This window comes from Sphaeramia orbicularis, chromosome 9, assembly GCF_902148855.1.
Source record: "Sphaeramia orbicularis chromosome 9, fSphaOr1.1, whole genome shotgun sequence".
NCBI lineage: Eukaryota > Metazoa > Chordata > Actinopteri > Kurtiformes > Apogonidae > Sphaeramia > Sphaeramia orbicularis.
This window is the reverse complement of record NC_043965.1, coordinates 26,496,347-26,510,286: the sequence shown is the minus strand read 5'-3', so window position 1 is coordinate 26,510,286 and position 13,940 is coordinate 26,496,347. Positions and strand designations below refer to the sequence as shown.

General features: G+C 38.9%; 1 protein-coding gene across 1 annotated transcript; it reads right to left on the bottom strand.

Moving 5' to 3' along the window:
- Nucleotides 1-11: 11 nt before the first annotated feature.
- foxn4 (forkhead box N4) lies at nt 12-10,540 on the bottom strand. The gene is made up of 10 exons (XM_030143677.1): nt 9,716-10,540; nt 9,022-9,122; nt 6,327-6,493; nt 4,672-4,784; nt 4,475-4,585; nt 4,240-4,367; nt 4,009-4,105; nt 3,709-3,916; nt 2,487-2,879; nt 12-952 (listed from the first exon to the last, which is right to left on the bottom strand). The coding sequence occupies exons 2-10, from the start codon at nt 9,099-9,101 to the stop codon at nt 702-704; spliced, it is 1,548 nt and encodes a 515-aa protein (XP_029999537.1). The 5' UTR covers nt 9,102-9,122; nt 9,716-10,540; the 3' UTR covers nt 12-701.
- Between the last annotated feature and the right edge of the window lie 3,400 nt (nt 10,541-13,940).

The following is a 13,940-nucleotide window of genomic DNA, read 5'->3' as shown; positions in this document are numbered from 1 at the left end:
AAAGAAACGTCTTTATTTACCCATGTGATTTTTATTATGATCAAGTTAATGAACATAATATACATGTAACTGTCATACATGTTAAACCACTGCGAATATGAATAATGTGTAAAATCTGGATTAAATGGCTCATTTTTGTGTTGGCACGCATCAGTATAATGAGATGAAGTGGGTAAATACAATTGAAAGAAAGCTTTTCTGTGGCAATAGCAGTTTGAGACATTCAAATATATACAGCAAAAGATTGATAAAATCATCACCTTCTCCAGCTGCCTTTTATAAATATAAATAAAACATCACAGCAATAATGTCTAGCACAATACAAAACAGACAGGAAACCGGGAGCTACAGTATGGCAGGACTTTAAAACGCAGAAAAACTGGTGGATACTAACATACACATACTTCTCCACATAGAGTTTTCATACTTACACAGGCTTTGAGTCTTTGCTTGGCAAAGTCAAAACCTATAAGTCATACATAGTCTTACATACTTTTTTCTACAGCCACCACTATTTATGCCTTCTGTTTTCTTGTGGGTCGTGGCAAAAAAAAAGTGTTCCTCTTCAGATAGATTCCAACTGATTAGTACTTTGTATCACATAATGAACTTTAGACTTCTTCAATGGGCATCCACAGAAATCCAGACAGTTGAGTGAATCATGTTTTAGAGACAGTTCAGCTCATCTTTTTTCAGTGGCTTTAAAGCAGGACAATCGGCTTGCTGTTGGCAGCTGAGCCCATGTACTGGGAAGAGAGGGGATCCTGGGAGCTGTAGGAGGTGTAGAGGCCCGTCACCTGCACGTCTGACAGCGGCAGGTTCGCTCCGCTGGAGGCAGGAGGGAGGCTCGCCGATCCCAAGTCACAGTCTGATAGTCGGAGGGGTGAGTTACTGAAGGTGCCCAAAGCATCCAGGTTAAAGCTGTCGTCCTTCATTTCTTCCCATAGGTTGCCTGAGCAGAAAGGTGGAAAGGTTAATGTATTTACCTAATTGTTTATGATTAGAAGTGGTTGAAGTACTTAGATCCTTTACTTTCGTTAACAGATCACTACAGCCAATTAAGAATTCTCCATTACAAGTAAAGGCCCTGCATAAAAAATCTAGAGCAATTTTTGTGTTGAATTCCAAATTAATTGTTCTCTACATTTAAGCTACATTTTCTTATGTTTCATTTACTGATTATGTAGATGTTCCTAAAAGCTCATAATGAATTCAAATGTTACTATATCAAAACAGTGATACTTTTCCAGCAAAATATATTCTTTACTGAACATAAAACAAGTGTCTCCAACCACTGTCATTTGTTAAATTTCATAGGTTTTACTGGTGAATCAATGTTGCAGAACATAAATGTGTCTCCAAGTTCACTACAGAGCCTCTGAACATCCAAACAGGTCATATCTGATATCGATGGAAAGCTGAGAAACAGCATTTTACCTGAATTATTTACATGCATTGATAGGATTAATGGTTCAACGGTTATTAAACATTTTATATCAGTAAATGCTTTTGTTAGTTGACAGTTGTTTAGGTCTTTAAGGGTTAACTAAACAAACACAAGAAATAGCAGAAAAATCTGGCAAAGTTATGTTCAGTAAAGGTACTGATTTATTATTATATGACATCACTAGGTGATTAACAGTGTATTAATGGTGTTGTCGCTGGATGTTACTGTTATTTTATGTCCAGTTTTAGACACGGTGACAATAGACCTTTTCACAGGATTAATAGGTGAGTAAAGAAGATCTGATATACAGTACAACTGTGTTTACAGTTTCTGTTATTTTTCATCTAACCACTGAATTCTTCCGTAATATTTGATTGGAATGAATGTTTGAATGAAACTGTGAGATGTTTAGAGGAGAAAAAAATCAGTATTTGGTGGAGTTATAGACATCTGAAATGTGAGCCAAGTACATGCTGCTTTTTGTAAGACTGAAACCAAAATGTTTGTAAAGCACTGGTTTAATTTCCAACAATATTGTATTTAAAGGTTTTCTCTATTGATCTGTAATGTCTACGTCTAACTAGTATATAAAGTAGAGCTGTCAAAATTAACGCATTAATGCGGATTAATCCATCATCATGATTAATCTGATTAAAAATTTTAATGCAATTAACCCATCCCTAAACAACATGTTGGCCCTCTGGGTGGAAAATTTGAGTTAAAAACAACCAAGACGGAACAGTCGACCGACATAAAGTATTATGCACACTCTGCAGGAAGGACTTCCAGCTTAAAATACCACATTAATGCGAAGCATTCGTTAGTTCCTGTGATTAAATTGATTAAAATTTTTTGTTGTTTCACAGCACTAATATAAAGCGTTGAAATACAACCAGTGGAGTAAGAGGTGCAATGTCCCACTCAAGTATACAGCATCATTAAATAGAAATAAAGTCAAAATATCTAATTTGACAAAAATAAATTCAGTCACAGTCCACTTCTTTGCGTATTATTTCTAACTTTTTAAACCGCTGTTTACCTTGAAGGGCAAAGTCCATGATGCTGGGGTCCAGGGCATCCACCTCTGTGTGTGAGTCTCCATGGACACTGTAGAAGTCTTCAGAGGGCTTGCTGGGCTGATGGGTGAGCGGACTGTGGGAAAGGTCTGGGACTGTGTGGAGGGGGGGCGTCTGGGCCGGGGCAGGGGACATGGGGGCCAGCCGGGCCTGAGCTTGGAGCTGGGCCTGGAGCTGGTGGTGTTGGTGCATGGGTAGACATGGCAGAGACAGGGTGACTATGGGCTGGGACTGCATCTGGGCCGGGACAGGCAGCGGGAGGCCAGAGGGACAGCTGGGAAGCCGGGTCAGGGCTGGATCTAAAGCCTTGCGTCTGCAGTTTTCTGGACGGTCTGTGATCAGTTTGTCCAGTTCATCTGCACGGAATAAGACAGACCAGTCAGACTGTTTGACATGTCACAGTACGTTTTTGATCAGTCACTGCTTAGTTGGACATTAGACCATATGGCCTGTGGACCAAAACTGTCTTGCCAAAAAGTCCAATCTGGCCCATGAGGTGAATTTATGAAATGCAAAAATTATACTGAAGATATTAACAGTCAAGGGTGTCAAAATCATTTTAGTTCAGGTTCTACATGCAGCCCCATTTGATCTCAAGTGTGTCAGTAAAATACTATCATAATAACCTATAAATAAGTATAACAACTCCAAAGGTTTCTGTTTGTGTTTAGTGTAAAAATATAAGATTGCATGAAAAGGTAATGTCTGAAGAGAAGTAAGTGCAATTTAAACAACATTATGCGATATATTATTATATTATATTATATTATATTATATTATATTATATTATATTATATTATATTATATTATGCAATTTAACAATAACATTACTGTGTCTTTGTAGATCCACTGTGATCAGTAAGTTTTAATGCACATGTGTAAATGATAAGTTGAGCTATACTATTACTAAAATTGCACCTATTTTTCTTAAGAAATTTCAGGTTTTTGAGGTTATTCAGTTTTTTAAAGGATAGTAAACATCTTCATAATGTAATTTTACTCTTTTTTTGCTCTAAAACATAGAGAAAAGTTAGGAATTGACATTATTGACAGGTTTTTATGTTATGATTTTACTGATCCAGCCCACTTGAGATCGTATTGGGGTGCATATGGCCCCTAAACTAAAATTAGTTTAACACCCCTGACTTGGACATTTGACATAAAGAAATGAACACATTTTCTGACCAGGGTTAGCCATGCTGCGACGGATTGCTGGGAGGTCCTTGCGTTTCCACTTCTGCATCTCTTCTTCCATTTTATCAATTTTGGCAGGGTTCAGTGCCCACAGACAGCCTTTTCGGGATGAGCTGCTTGTCTTGTTCTCCACTTTTTCAAAACATTTATTTAAGGACAGGTTGTGTCGGACTGAGTTCTTCCATCCATCAGGTGCTGTCTGCAGGAGTATGAATAATTTCCCGTCACATTTGTTATCTTCATGCAATTATTTTTTTGTGCTGTGGTAAAAGAATATTACAGATATTTTACCTTAAAATAAGGAAAGTGTTCCTTCATAAAGCTATAGATTTCACTGACTGGTAGACTTCCAGTTTTGCTGTTCTTTAGAGCCATGGCAATCAAGCAGCTGAAAAAAAATCACCAGATAAACATTATTATTCATTCCAAACAGCTGATCTGCATTATGTTTAAGCAGGACAATAGCTGATTTTTTCAAAATTATTATTATTATTATAATCAAGTACAGTCAGTAATGCTAACCTGTAGGAGTAAATTGGTTTGGGGAAAGTCTTGGGCTGCAGCTCCTGGTCTTGTGGAGCAAGGCGAGGTTGTGTGAATAGACTTTGGTTGTTGAAAGAGACATTGCTATAAAGTCCACTGGCTGCACACTAACAGAGGAAAAATATAGAAAGAGAAAATGTTGAAATACTTTATTATGTTATCTTTCAGTGTTTATTAAATCTAGCTCTCTGTTGTTTTTTTTAGAGTATTTTACCTGTTGCCCAGTTTGGGTTAGAGAGTACACCTGCTGGGGTGTGGGCTGGTAGACTGAGGTAGGACACTGGTATCCTGGAGAGGGCATCCCACTCATGGAGAATGGAGACATCTAGAAAACACAAGCAGGGACGTTAAACTACAGAAGCTGCATAAGCTATGGAGCGTTTCCTTCTTTTCAGGGTTCTTAAAACTCACACTTCCACTGTGGGTGTTGATGATGCTGATTCCCAGAGGGCTGTGCTGCATGTTGCTCTGCAGGTGAAGCATGGAGCCCTGCCCCGCTGTCATTGTCATGCTGTTCATCTGAGCTGTAAGGAGGAACACCCAGGCTGTTTTTAGTTTTAAAGGACAGTTCAAAAGCCCTGTTCCTCTACTAAAATCACATATAGCAGAGACTTGAAGACACTGATTCCCATTCACTATAATGCCACTAGGCTTTAACACAGGTGGTATATCTTTCAAAACAAAATTACAGGGTTAGATTCTTACGAATGCACATCTTAGTCTGTTTCTTTTTTCACATTCACCAATAACTGAAAGTTGTGCTTGTTCAAGGTCAGTAGATTTTTACAAGTTGTGTTATGAGAGGAGATGGCAATATATCAAATTGACTTAAGATTAGTTTTTGATCAATGTCAAAAATAAATAAAATAAACTGAGATTAGTGCTTCTTCTGGAAGCCTTTCGTACTTTACAGAAATTCAGAGTGCAATCTGTTATAATACACAAATTGCAGACAAGTTTCAAAACTCATTGGTGCTTTACTTTATTAAACATTTTATTATTTTTAACATGTAATACACATTGACACCATTGTAAGGACTGTTTTGTTATGGTTGCTTTTTGTTTCTATGTTCTCTATATATCTTACACTTTTAATAAAGAAAAATGTTAACCATACTTTGTCTTGAGGTAATTCACAACTTAGGTGACCTCCTGTGTTGTGTCAAGTTGCAAGTCCTGGGAAGGGTTGGGGGGGTGCTAGGTGGGATGTTGGATGTTAAAGTGTGTGTGTGTGTTATCTTTGTATTTCTCTTTGTGTAACTTTGTTTTGTTAACTCTGTGTTTAATTCTAAAAATGAGGACAAATTGTAATAATGGATGTTTTTCTGATTAATTCCTCAATAAATAATAATAATAATGGATTAGATTTATAAAGTACTTTTCTATGAACGCATACTCAAAGCGTACAGTGGATCCATTATTCATTTGCTCTCACATTCTCTCTCTGGTGGTGCTAAACCACATTTGTAGCCACAGCTGCCCTGGGGCAGCCTGACGGAAGCATAGCTGCCAATCTGCGCCTACAGTCCCTCCGACTACCACCAAACATTCATACGCATTCATACACCAGTGTGAGTAGCAGCACTGGAGGCAAGGAGGGTGAAGTGTTTTGCCCAAGGACACAACAGCACACAACTGGGACAGAGCGAGATTGAAATCGCCAACCCTTCAGTTACTGGACAACCCACTCTACCTTCTGAGCCATGGCCACCCAAATAGATTGACAAAAAGAAAAACAATAATTTCAGATCCATTGTTTTGTCCATTTTGTCCAGCTTCAGAAATGTTTTCTTTTTTACATTCTGAAGGCCTTGTACTTGTTGTTTTGTGCTATCTACTGTAATGGGGTAAATAGCACTAACACCTCAAACCTTAGCACTGAAACTTTTTAATCAGAATCATCCCTGAGGTCAGCTATCTCTATGCTCCCTGGTCCCTGTCTTTTTTCTTTCTTTGTCCAAAGGGCACTTCCCACTGATGATCCCCTGATCCCAGCGGTCCTGATTGGGCCAGTCAGAGGTGATGCTGGTTTTGAATGTTGCACTGTCCCCTCCCTGTCATCTCACCTGTCTGTTGCTCCAACAGGCTGCCCTGGGAGGGCCCGTTACTGTGGCCTCGGCTATCAGCCATCTGCTGTAGTCGGGGTACATCCACAGAGGTGAGCCATGACAGAGACTGCAGGTCCCCAGGGAGGTCCTCCTCCCTCAGCTGGGAGGGGTCCGTGGTCAGAAGCCTTCAAGAGAGGAGGGAGGGAGGGAAGGAAGAAAGGAGGGGGTTTGGGGGTTAACACGGCTGTCAGCTCAGACACATCGACCTCAAGTGGAATTTAAATCTAAACACTTTACAGAACATTTTGTCCTTCAAAGTCAAAACCACTGTAATGAGTCTGAATGTGAAGAAAAAGAGATGAAAGCTGCTCAGCGAAGCTGTGTATTAGCCGTGCTGTGCAGGATTTACCATAAGAAGATTAACTACAAGTGTTATTTAGCAGTGACAGTTCTAATCAACAATGAGGGAGTTAAACAAGCTTTTCATTCACACTAAATCATCTGTTGTGATTGTTTTTTTTTTCCAAGAGTGGCACACTGATCTTTGTTTCCCCTACTTTGTTTTTTGTGTATTTGCCAATTAACTGTACAAAAAGTAAGTTTTTAATATTGCAGTTACATTACAAATAAGATTATAATCCTATATTTAAAATTAGTGCCTCATTTAGTTTTTAAGTGGAAGCAACATTTTTATTTAATCAATTTTTTTTTTTACTATTTTGTATTTTAAATGGATGCCAAACATAGATTAAATCAAATATTTCTATTCAACCAATGTTCTGCCAGTTCCGATTAGTTTTTAGTCATTGCATTTTTTATCTGGTGAGCCTTCAAGGGAAAAAAATAAATAAAAGCGAGGAATCCTCTTGAATCCTCTCCAGTCTTCTCTGCACACACTTACTGTGCAAGGGTTTAGTAATTGGGGTCGCTATGACAACATACTATTCAGTTACTTTGTGGGTCTGTAGACAGTGTAGGAGTAACCCCCCCCCATACACAGGCACACCAAATCTCCTAATAAAAAATCAACCCTGTGTCAGGTGACCACAGTCTCGCCTTAACCATTGGCTGAATCATAAGTAAACAACGCATGAGATCGTTTGAAACATGGGACAGCAGCACATGTTGCCTGCAACAGTTGGCCTTGTCTATTGAAAAATGATCACCTATTGTGTCCCAAACGACAAATCTGCCCAGTGGCACGTGGCTCTATTGTCTTCCCCAGACCCTTCCTTGATTGTCTCTGTCGTTTCTTTTCTTTACCCGACCCTTGCATTAATCTGTTGGAATGACAGCCCTCACATAAGAGGGACAAATAGGATGCCATCTGCTTCCCTGTCCCTTTCCAACCTCTATCCTCTCTGCTGCCTCCCAACCCCCCACCTTCCCCCTTGTCCTCCCTAAATGGGGAAAATCAACGGAGCCTCAGGCCAGAGGGAGTGTACATATAGTTTGAGGTCAGGGCTCTGCTCCTACTGTCTAAAGAAATGACATCATCATGGCCAGGAATCAGCACACATCCTTGAACACCTTGTATGCACCACTAGATGATTGTGACTGATGATCCTCTTGAAGCAGACAGGTAGCTTTGTGAAGACTAGCTCAGCTGGAGCTTTGACATTAGTGCACCATTGTCAGGTTGACTTAATTTCTCTTTGTCTTGTTGTATCAAAATATAATGAGTTTTGCACCATCTTTGACTTAAAATCTTGTAAGTGTACTACTTTGTAAATAAAAACATCCAGGATTAAGTTAGGTGAAAGACACTATTTGAAGTAAAAAAAAAAAAAAAAAAAAAAAAAACATGAAAAAGGATTGGCTTGCTACATTACCCACAAATTGAATTCTCTATTTACAGCTGTATGCTATACAAAAGTGTAAGTATAGCAAACTGAAAAAAATGGTCACATTTGAAAATCTAAATTTAAGTTGTCTCTTCCACCATTTTTTTTTTACGTAGCATAAACCATGCCCAAGTCTTGCTGTAGCTGTTCACTTATAACTTTGGCTGACAAATCTACTCCATATTGCACAAACTGATCACAAATGTCACACAGACACTGAAAACTATAGCAGACATGACACACTGGGGCTACTCCCTCCTCTTTTACCACCAGCAGCATAGAAATTGCTCACTGATGCAAATCATGTTGAGCTGGTGTCTCCATGTATCATCCAGTAGTCACACAAGCCTTCCCAGAGGTTTAACAACATTACATTTTGCACCTCCTCCCTGTCTCCCTCCCTCCCTCCTCTTTCCTCCTCCTTTTCTAATTGGGAGCCACTTGTGCACATTGGTGACCCAGAGCGCCCCGTCTCCCCCGAGCAGCCGGGCCAAGAGGCTCAGGCTCTCCATGTGCCGACAGCGGGAGTGTAAACAGAGCTGATGGTTTCTGACAGATCCATTCAGACTGAAAATCATGTATTCTTCAGGATTTTTTCTCTCTCTTTTTTCATGTAACCCCCCACACACAAAAAGGGCTGTCCATTTACCTTTAGGTGAAAGACAGTGGAAAAGACAATTTGTTCTGTGACTCTTTGGAAAACACCTTAAAAGCTTTGATGAATGCAAATAGGTCTTTTATCATTTACGGTGTTTCAGATTTAGTCCTGTTTCTCATTATTTACAACAAAAACAGAACGTTGTTCAGCATGAGATTGGCTGTGTGATGTGATGAAAACTACCTGCTGTGCACCTGCAGTCTTATCTTACCTGTAGTCTTGTGGAGACGGATGATGCCCAGCATTCTCAAGTATTCCTGACATCCTGGATGTAATTCCACCTTCTATCATTTCCTGGGATATGTGGTGTCTCTTCAAAAAATAAATGACATAAACAGATTTAGGATTGAAATTCTCTGAAATACACTACCCATAGACAATTATTACTATACTGATAAAAAAAAAAAAAAAAAAAAAAAAAACTGTCAGTATCAGTAAACAAACATGGTGGAAGTCCATGTTATTTAAGGAAATATAACATACACATCCTTTGTTAAAAAAATAAAAAAGGAAATTTTACACTCAACAAAGCTTTAAGATCCGACAAAGAAGAAATGCTGAATAAATAAAATCTTGATGTTTCATCAGCCTTTGTTGTTGCTCAGGCTCATTTCACTGAATGCTTTTTGTTCTCATAACTTTCTTTAAACGTCTAATCTAATATAGTAGAATACATAAATGAAAAAGTTTAAGATCTACAGCTAGGAAAAATTCTGTACAAATGTCTAGATAACAGTTTGGTCACATTTAATCAAACTAAATTTAGATTGTTTATCATTCAACCTGCCTATAGGAAAAATAAAAAATCGCCCGTTTTAAATCCCTAAAATTGCGCACTTGGCTCATTTAGCGCAAGCCTCCGGAACAGACAATAAGAGCAAATGATAGAAATAGTAGAATCTTACCTGTTTTTGGTGATATTGTAGATAGTGTGAGCCTGTGTGAGCTCCTGTACTGTATTCACTGAGTTGCACTTGATTCTCCAAAACCGTTTTTAAATTTCCCTCTCTGGAGCTGTCCAGCGCTCTGTCATGCGCAGTGGAGACCTCAGAGGAGCTCCCAGGCGCCCGAGGGGCAGGATCCCATGAGTTTGACAACTGTTTAATGCAGTGCCTGGTAACAGTCCCGACAATATCCAGAGTTCCCAAAGCTACTGTAATAACACATAGATACGAGGATGAGAGTTTGCTGTTCTCTCAGAGTTTTGGGTTTTGGATCACAATAAGGCTGCAGTCAACTCCTCCACGACATCCAACAGCAGAAACAACACTAGGATCAGTGCATTAAATATCAGGGCATACTCCATTCAGATGGATTAGTCTTCTGATTGGATCAGGACCGAGGAGATACGTTGATATTTCTGCAGGAAGGTCCTTTAACTTCCTGATGTGCATTGAACTCCAGTTCCACACAGGTGCGTCTGTGCGTTTGAATAAAACACAAAATACATTTAGGCCTATATCCTGCTCAGATACTTTGACCATGTACGGAAAAAAGTATATCAAATAGTTAAACCTGGCTATGCATAATAAACATCTGCATTATTATTTTTAAAAAACTTAAAAAAAAAAAAAAAAAAAAGTCATAGTATGTCCATTTTCTTCACTATTCTCCTCTCAGGTTATTCCATGTAAGCTCCCTCGGTCAGGTCTAAGGCGATGTGAGTCCCTACTTGTGGTGGCATCTGTGTATGTGAGTGTGAACTTTTTTTTAATGGGGAAGTGCTTGTAGATAATTTGCTTCCCGCCGCTGTGGCCGCGTCCTGCTCCTCTCAGCAGTGGGAAAAAGAGCCGGGGAGGCGCGTAGGGAGGGCAGGGGGCCGGGTGGGCTGGAGCAGGAGGCGGCAAAGGCGCACACACATCTGAAGAGCAAGTCCACTGCAGGAAAAAAAGTGTGGCATGCAAATAGAGAATTAAATATTCTGTCTTGGATCTAAAACGTGTAACTACACACTCATGGTTCCTAAGAATGGCTTTAGGAGGCATTTTCACACCCAGTGTGGCCAGCCTCTATCTGCAGATTTTCAATAGTTACACCACTCAGTTTTATTTGTGCGTGTTTCTGCAATATATGGTAACATATTTATTTGATTTACTCCATCATTTATATATTTTATTGTAAGGATTCTTGCTAAAGTTGGCTACTTGTAGTTAAGAAACTAAATGTAGACAATGTCTTCAACTGTTTAATCTACATAAGGAATGATGAAAATCCTGATTTGGGTGACTTCCATCGTATTTCCCCTGACAAGAGATCACACAGACGGGTACAGTATTTTGATGGCAGACATGGATGTGAAACCTGTTGGAGATGAAACTTGCGGCCGGAAATTAAAGGGGAATTCCTTAAAGTCTGCAGGGAGACTGCAGTGACAGCAGTATCAGTCCCACGGGAGCATACAGATGGTAAATCGGCCTGTCACAATAGACACAATCAATGATTACATGCATGAACGTAACGGACAAAAACAAGACCATCCACAGAGCAGATCCTGAAGGTCCTAAAGCCCGTGGGGTTATGATCTGGAAACTGGAGAGGCACTGTGGTCTAAAGTGGTGCAAGGGAAGATGGTGATGAGGAAGAGTAAGAGAGTGATATTATTTAAGAAGTTTAGTTGAATTCCACTTCCTGCATTCTGGTGGGGGTTTTTTTACGCGTCATCTTGTGCCTTGAGCCTATCAGTTTATGGTGGAAATGTATATGTATATTAACTAGTGACAATTTTAAATGTTATGGAAAATATACTGACACCATTCTGTTTTGTTTTCACATATCCTTCTCCTATTCTCCAGCTTCTCTCTTTTTTTTTTTTTTTTAATTTTCAAACACAGGCATGGTTTATTCCTCTTACCCCATAGCCCACTCTAACTTTTGTTTGTAGAAATACCCCTTGGTGTGCATGTGCATGTGGCATTTTCCTTGAATAAATATATTAATTTTAGTTACTGCATGGGATGGAAAATTGTTGTAATTTGCACAACTATTTACTTCATATTTATTTTTATATTTATATTTAGTCATATTTTAAAATCTTTATTCTTCTATATTGTGGATATTTCATATTTCTGATTTTGACTGGAGCAGCTACCAAACCCAATTTCCCTCTGGGATAATTCAAGTATTCTGATAATGTCACAAACACTTACGTGTGTTTTTGTGTTGGAACCTCCAATACATTTTGGATCAAATCTGTTGGAGAATGTTCTAAAGCCTCTGGCAGATAATAATATTTGCCACAAATGAGTATATTTTAGAATTTAATAAACCTGTAGATAATAAATAAATAAATAAATAAATAAATAAATAAATAAATAAATAACACAGCCCTTAACCCATAAAGACCAAACATGCACTGTCACCAAAAACCATCTACTGATCTAGAATGTTTAATACCTGTTGATCCACTAATCCTATCAATACATGTAAATAATTGGTGTAAATACAGTTTGTCATCTTTTCATGGTCATCAGATATGACCTATTTGGACGTTCGGAGGCTCCTTCGTGAATGTGGAAACACCATCATCTTCTACAACTTTGATTCACCAGTAAAACCCATGGAGTTTGATAAATGACAGTGGATGGAGACACTTTGTTTATGTTCAGTTAATGATATATTTGCTGAAAAAGTCACTTTTTCTTCAATTTGCTCTGTTTTTGATGTAATATTCCTCAACTTTGATCTGAGCTTTTATGAGCATCTACATGATTAGTGAATTAAATATAGGAAAATACATGATTTTCATTGGAAAAAGAACACAAAATACAGAGGATAATATTGTAATAAATGGTGATAAATTACTTAAAAAAAGGGAAATCTAGAGAAAAATTCATTTGAGAACCACCACAAAAGTAACACTGGGTCTTCATGGGTTAATAAGCTGCTTTGTTGTATCTATGAGTAATGTCATTGTGTTTTTTTCAAAAGGTCCAAAGATTCTTTCATGTTTTCATGTGGAAAACAAAAGCAGATGCAAATCTTGAGAGGGATAAACCTCTGTCATCCGCTCTGAAATCCACACATGCATAAAAAAAAGCAAGTTGCTGTCCATGAGAAGAGCACTGGGATTTTATTATATAATCTGTTGCAAGTCACATTCAAGGTAAGACATCTGTAAAAGTGCGACAGAGCAGCAGTGTCATCAATACTAATAATGGTTTTGGTTTGATATCTAAAGGATCTGGATTTTAAAACCTTTTCATTCAGCATTGGTCTAATTCTTTATGTGTCCAAAAGACAACTTGGCTTCAGGGGCCAGTACTGTCATTCACACATCTATTGTCAGTCTAAAACACTCTCTATCCATTCTCTTTGTGGTGGTTGTGTTTCTGATGGGTGTTTACCCTTATACTGTAAAAGGTAACAGACACAAAGAGTGGTGTGATGTTAATTTGCACTTAATATTCACCGTGATAAAGAACTAAATAACACATTGAAAGTAATACAGTGAAAAGTGACAAATTGGTTTAGCACACAAAAAAAACCATGTTATACTGGATACTACACTTCAACCAAGTACAATTAAGAAATAATATTGTATATTTATATGATTACCACAGACATACAAAAAAAACCAAACAAACAAACAAACAAAAAAAAACCCACAAACAAAAAAAAAAAAAAAACAACAACAACTTTGAAGCTGTGTGCTGGGGTTAACAAAGTTGTAAAGTAAATACTACCACTATGTAATATAGTGTAATGACTTCAGCAGTTCAGCGTGCACTGGGGCGGTTTGCAGCCAAGTGTGAAGCGAGCGGGATGAGGATCAGCACCTCCAAATCCGAGGCCATGGTTCTCGACCGGAAAAAGGTGGTCTGCCCTCTCCGGGTCGGTGGGGAGTCTTTGCCCCAAGTGGAGGAGTTTAAGTATCTCGGGGTCTTGTTCACAAGTGAGGGAAGGATGGAGCGTGAGATTGACAGACGGATCGGTGCAGCGTCTGCAGTGATGCAGTCACTGTATCGGTCGGTTGTGGTGAAGAAGGAGCTGAGCCGAGAGGAGAAGCTCTCGATTTACCGGTCAGTCTACGTTCCTACCCTCACCTATGGTCATGAGCTTTGGGTCATGACCGAAAGGACAAGATCCCGGATACAAGCGGTCGAAATGAGTTTCCTCCGCAGGGTGGCTGGG

Excerpts from the sequence above, each read along its gene's own strand:
- foxn4 (XM_030143677.1), bottom strand. The coding sequence starts at position 9,101 with ATGATAGAAGGTGGAATTACATCCAGGATGTCAGGAATACTTGAGAAT. Across the intron at positions 3,917-4,008 it reads AACACTTTCCTTATTTTAAG|ACAGCACCTGATGGATGGAA; the intron begins GTAAAATATCTG and ends ATACTCCTGCAG. Across the intron at positions 953-2,486 it reads CATGGACTTTGCCCTTCAAG|GCAACCTATGGGAAGAAATG; the intron begins GTAAACAGCGGT and ends CTTTCTGCTCAG.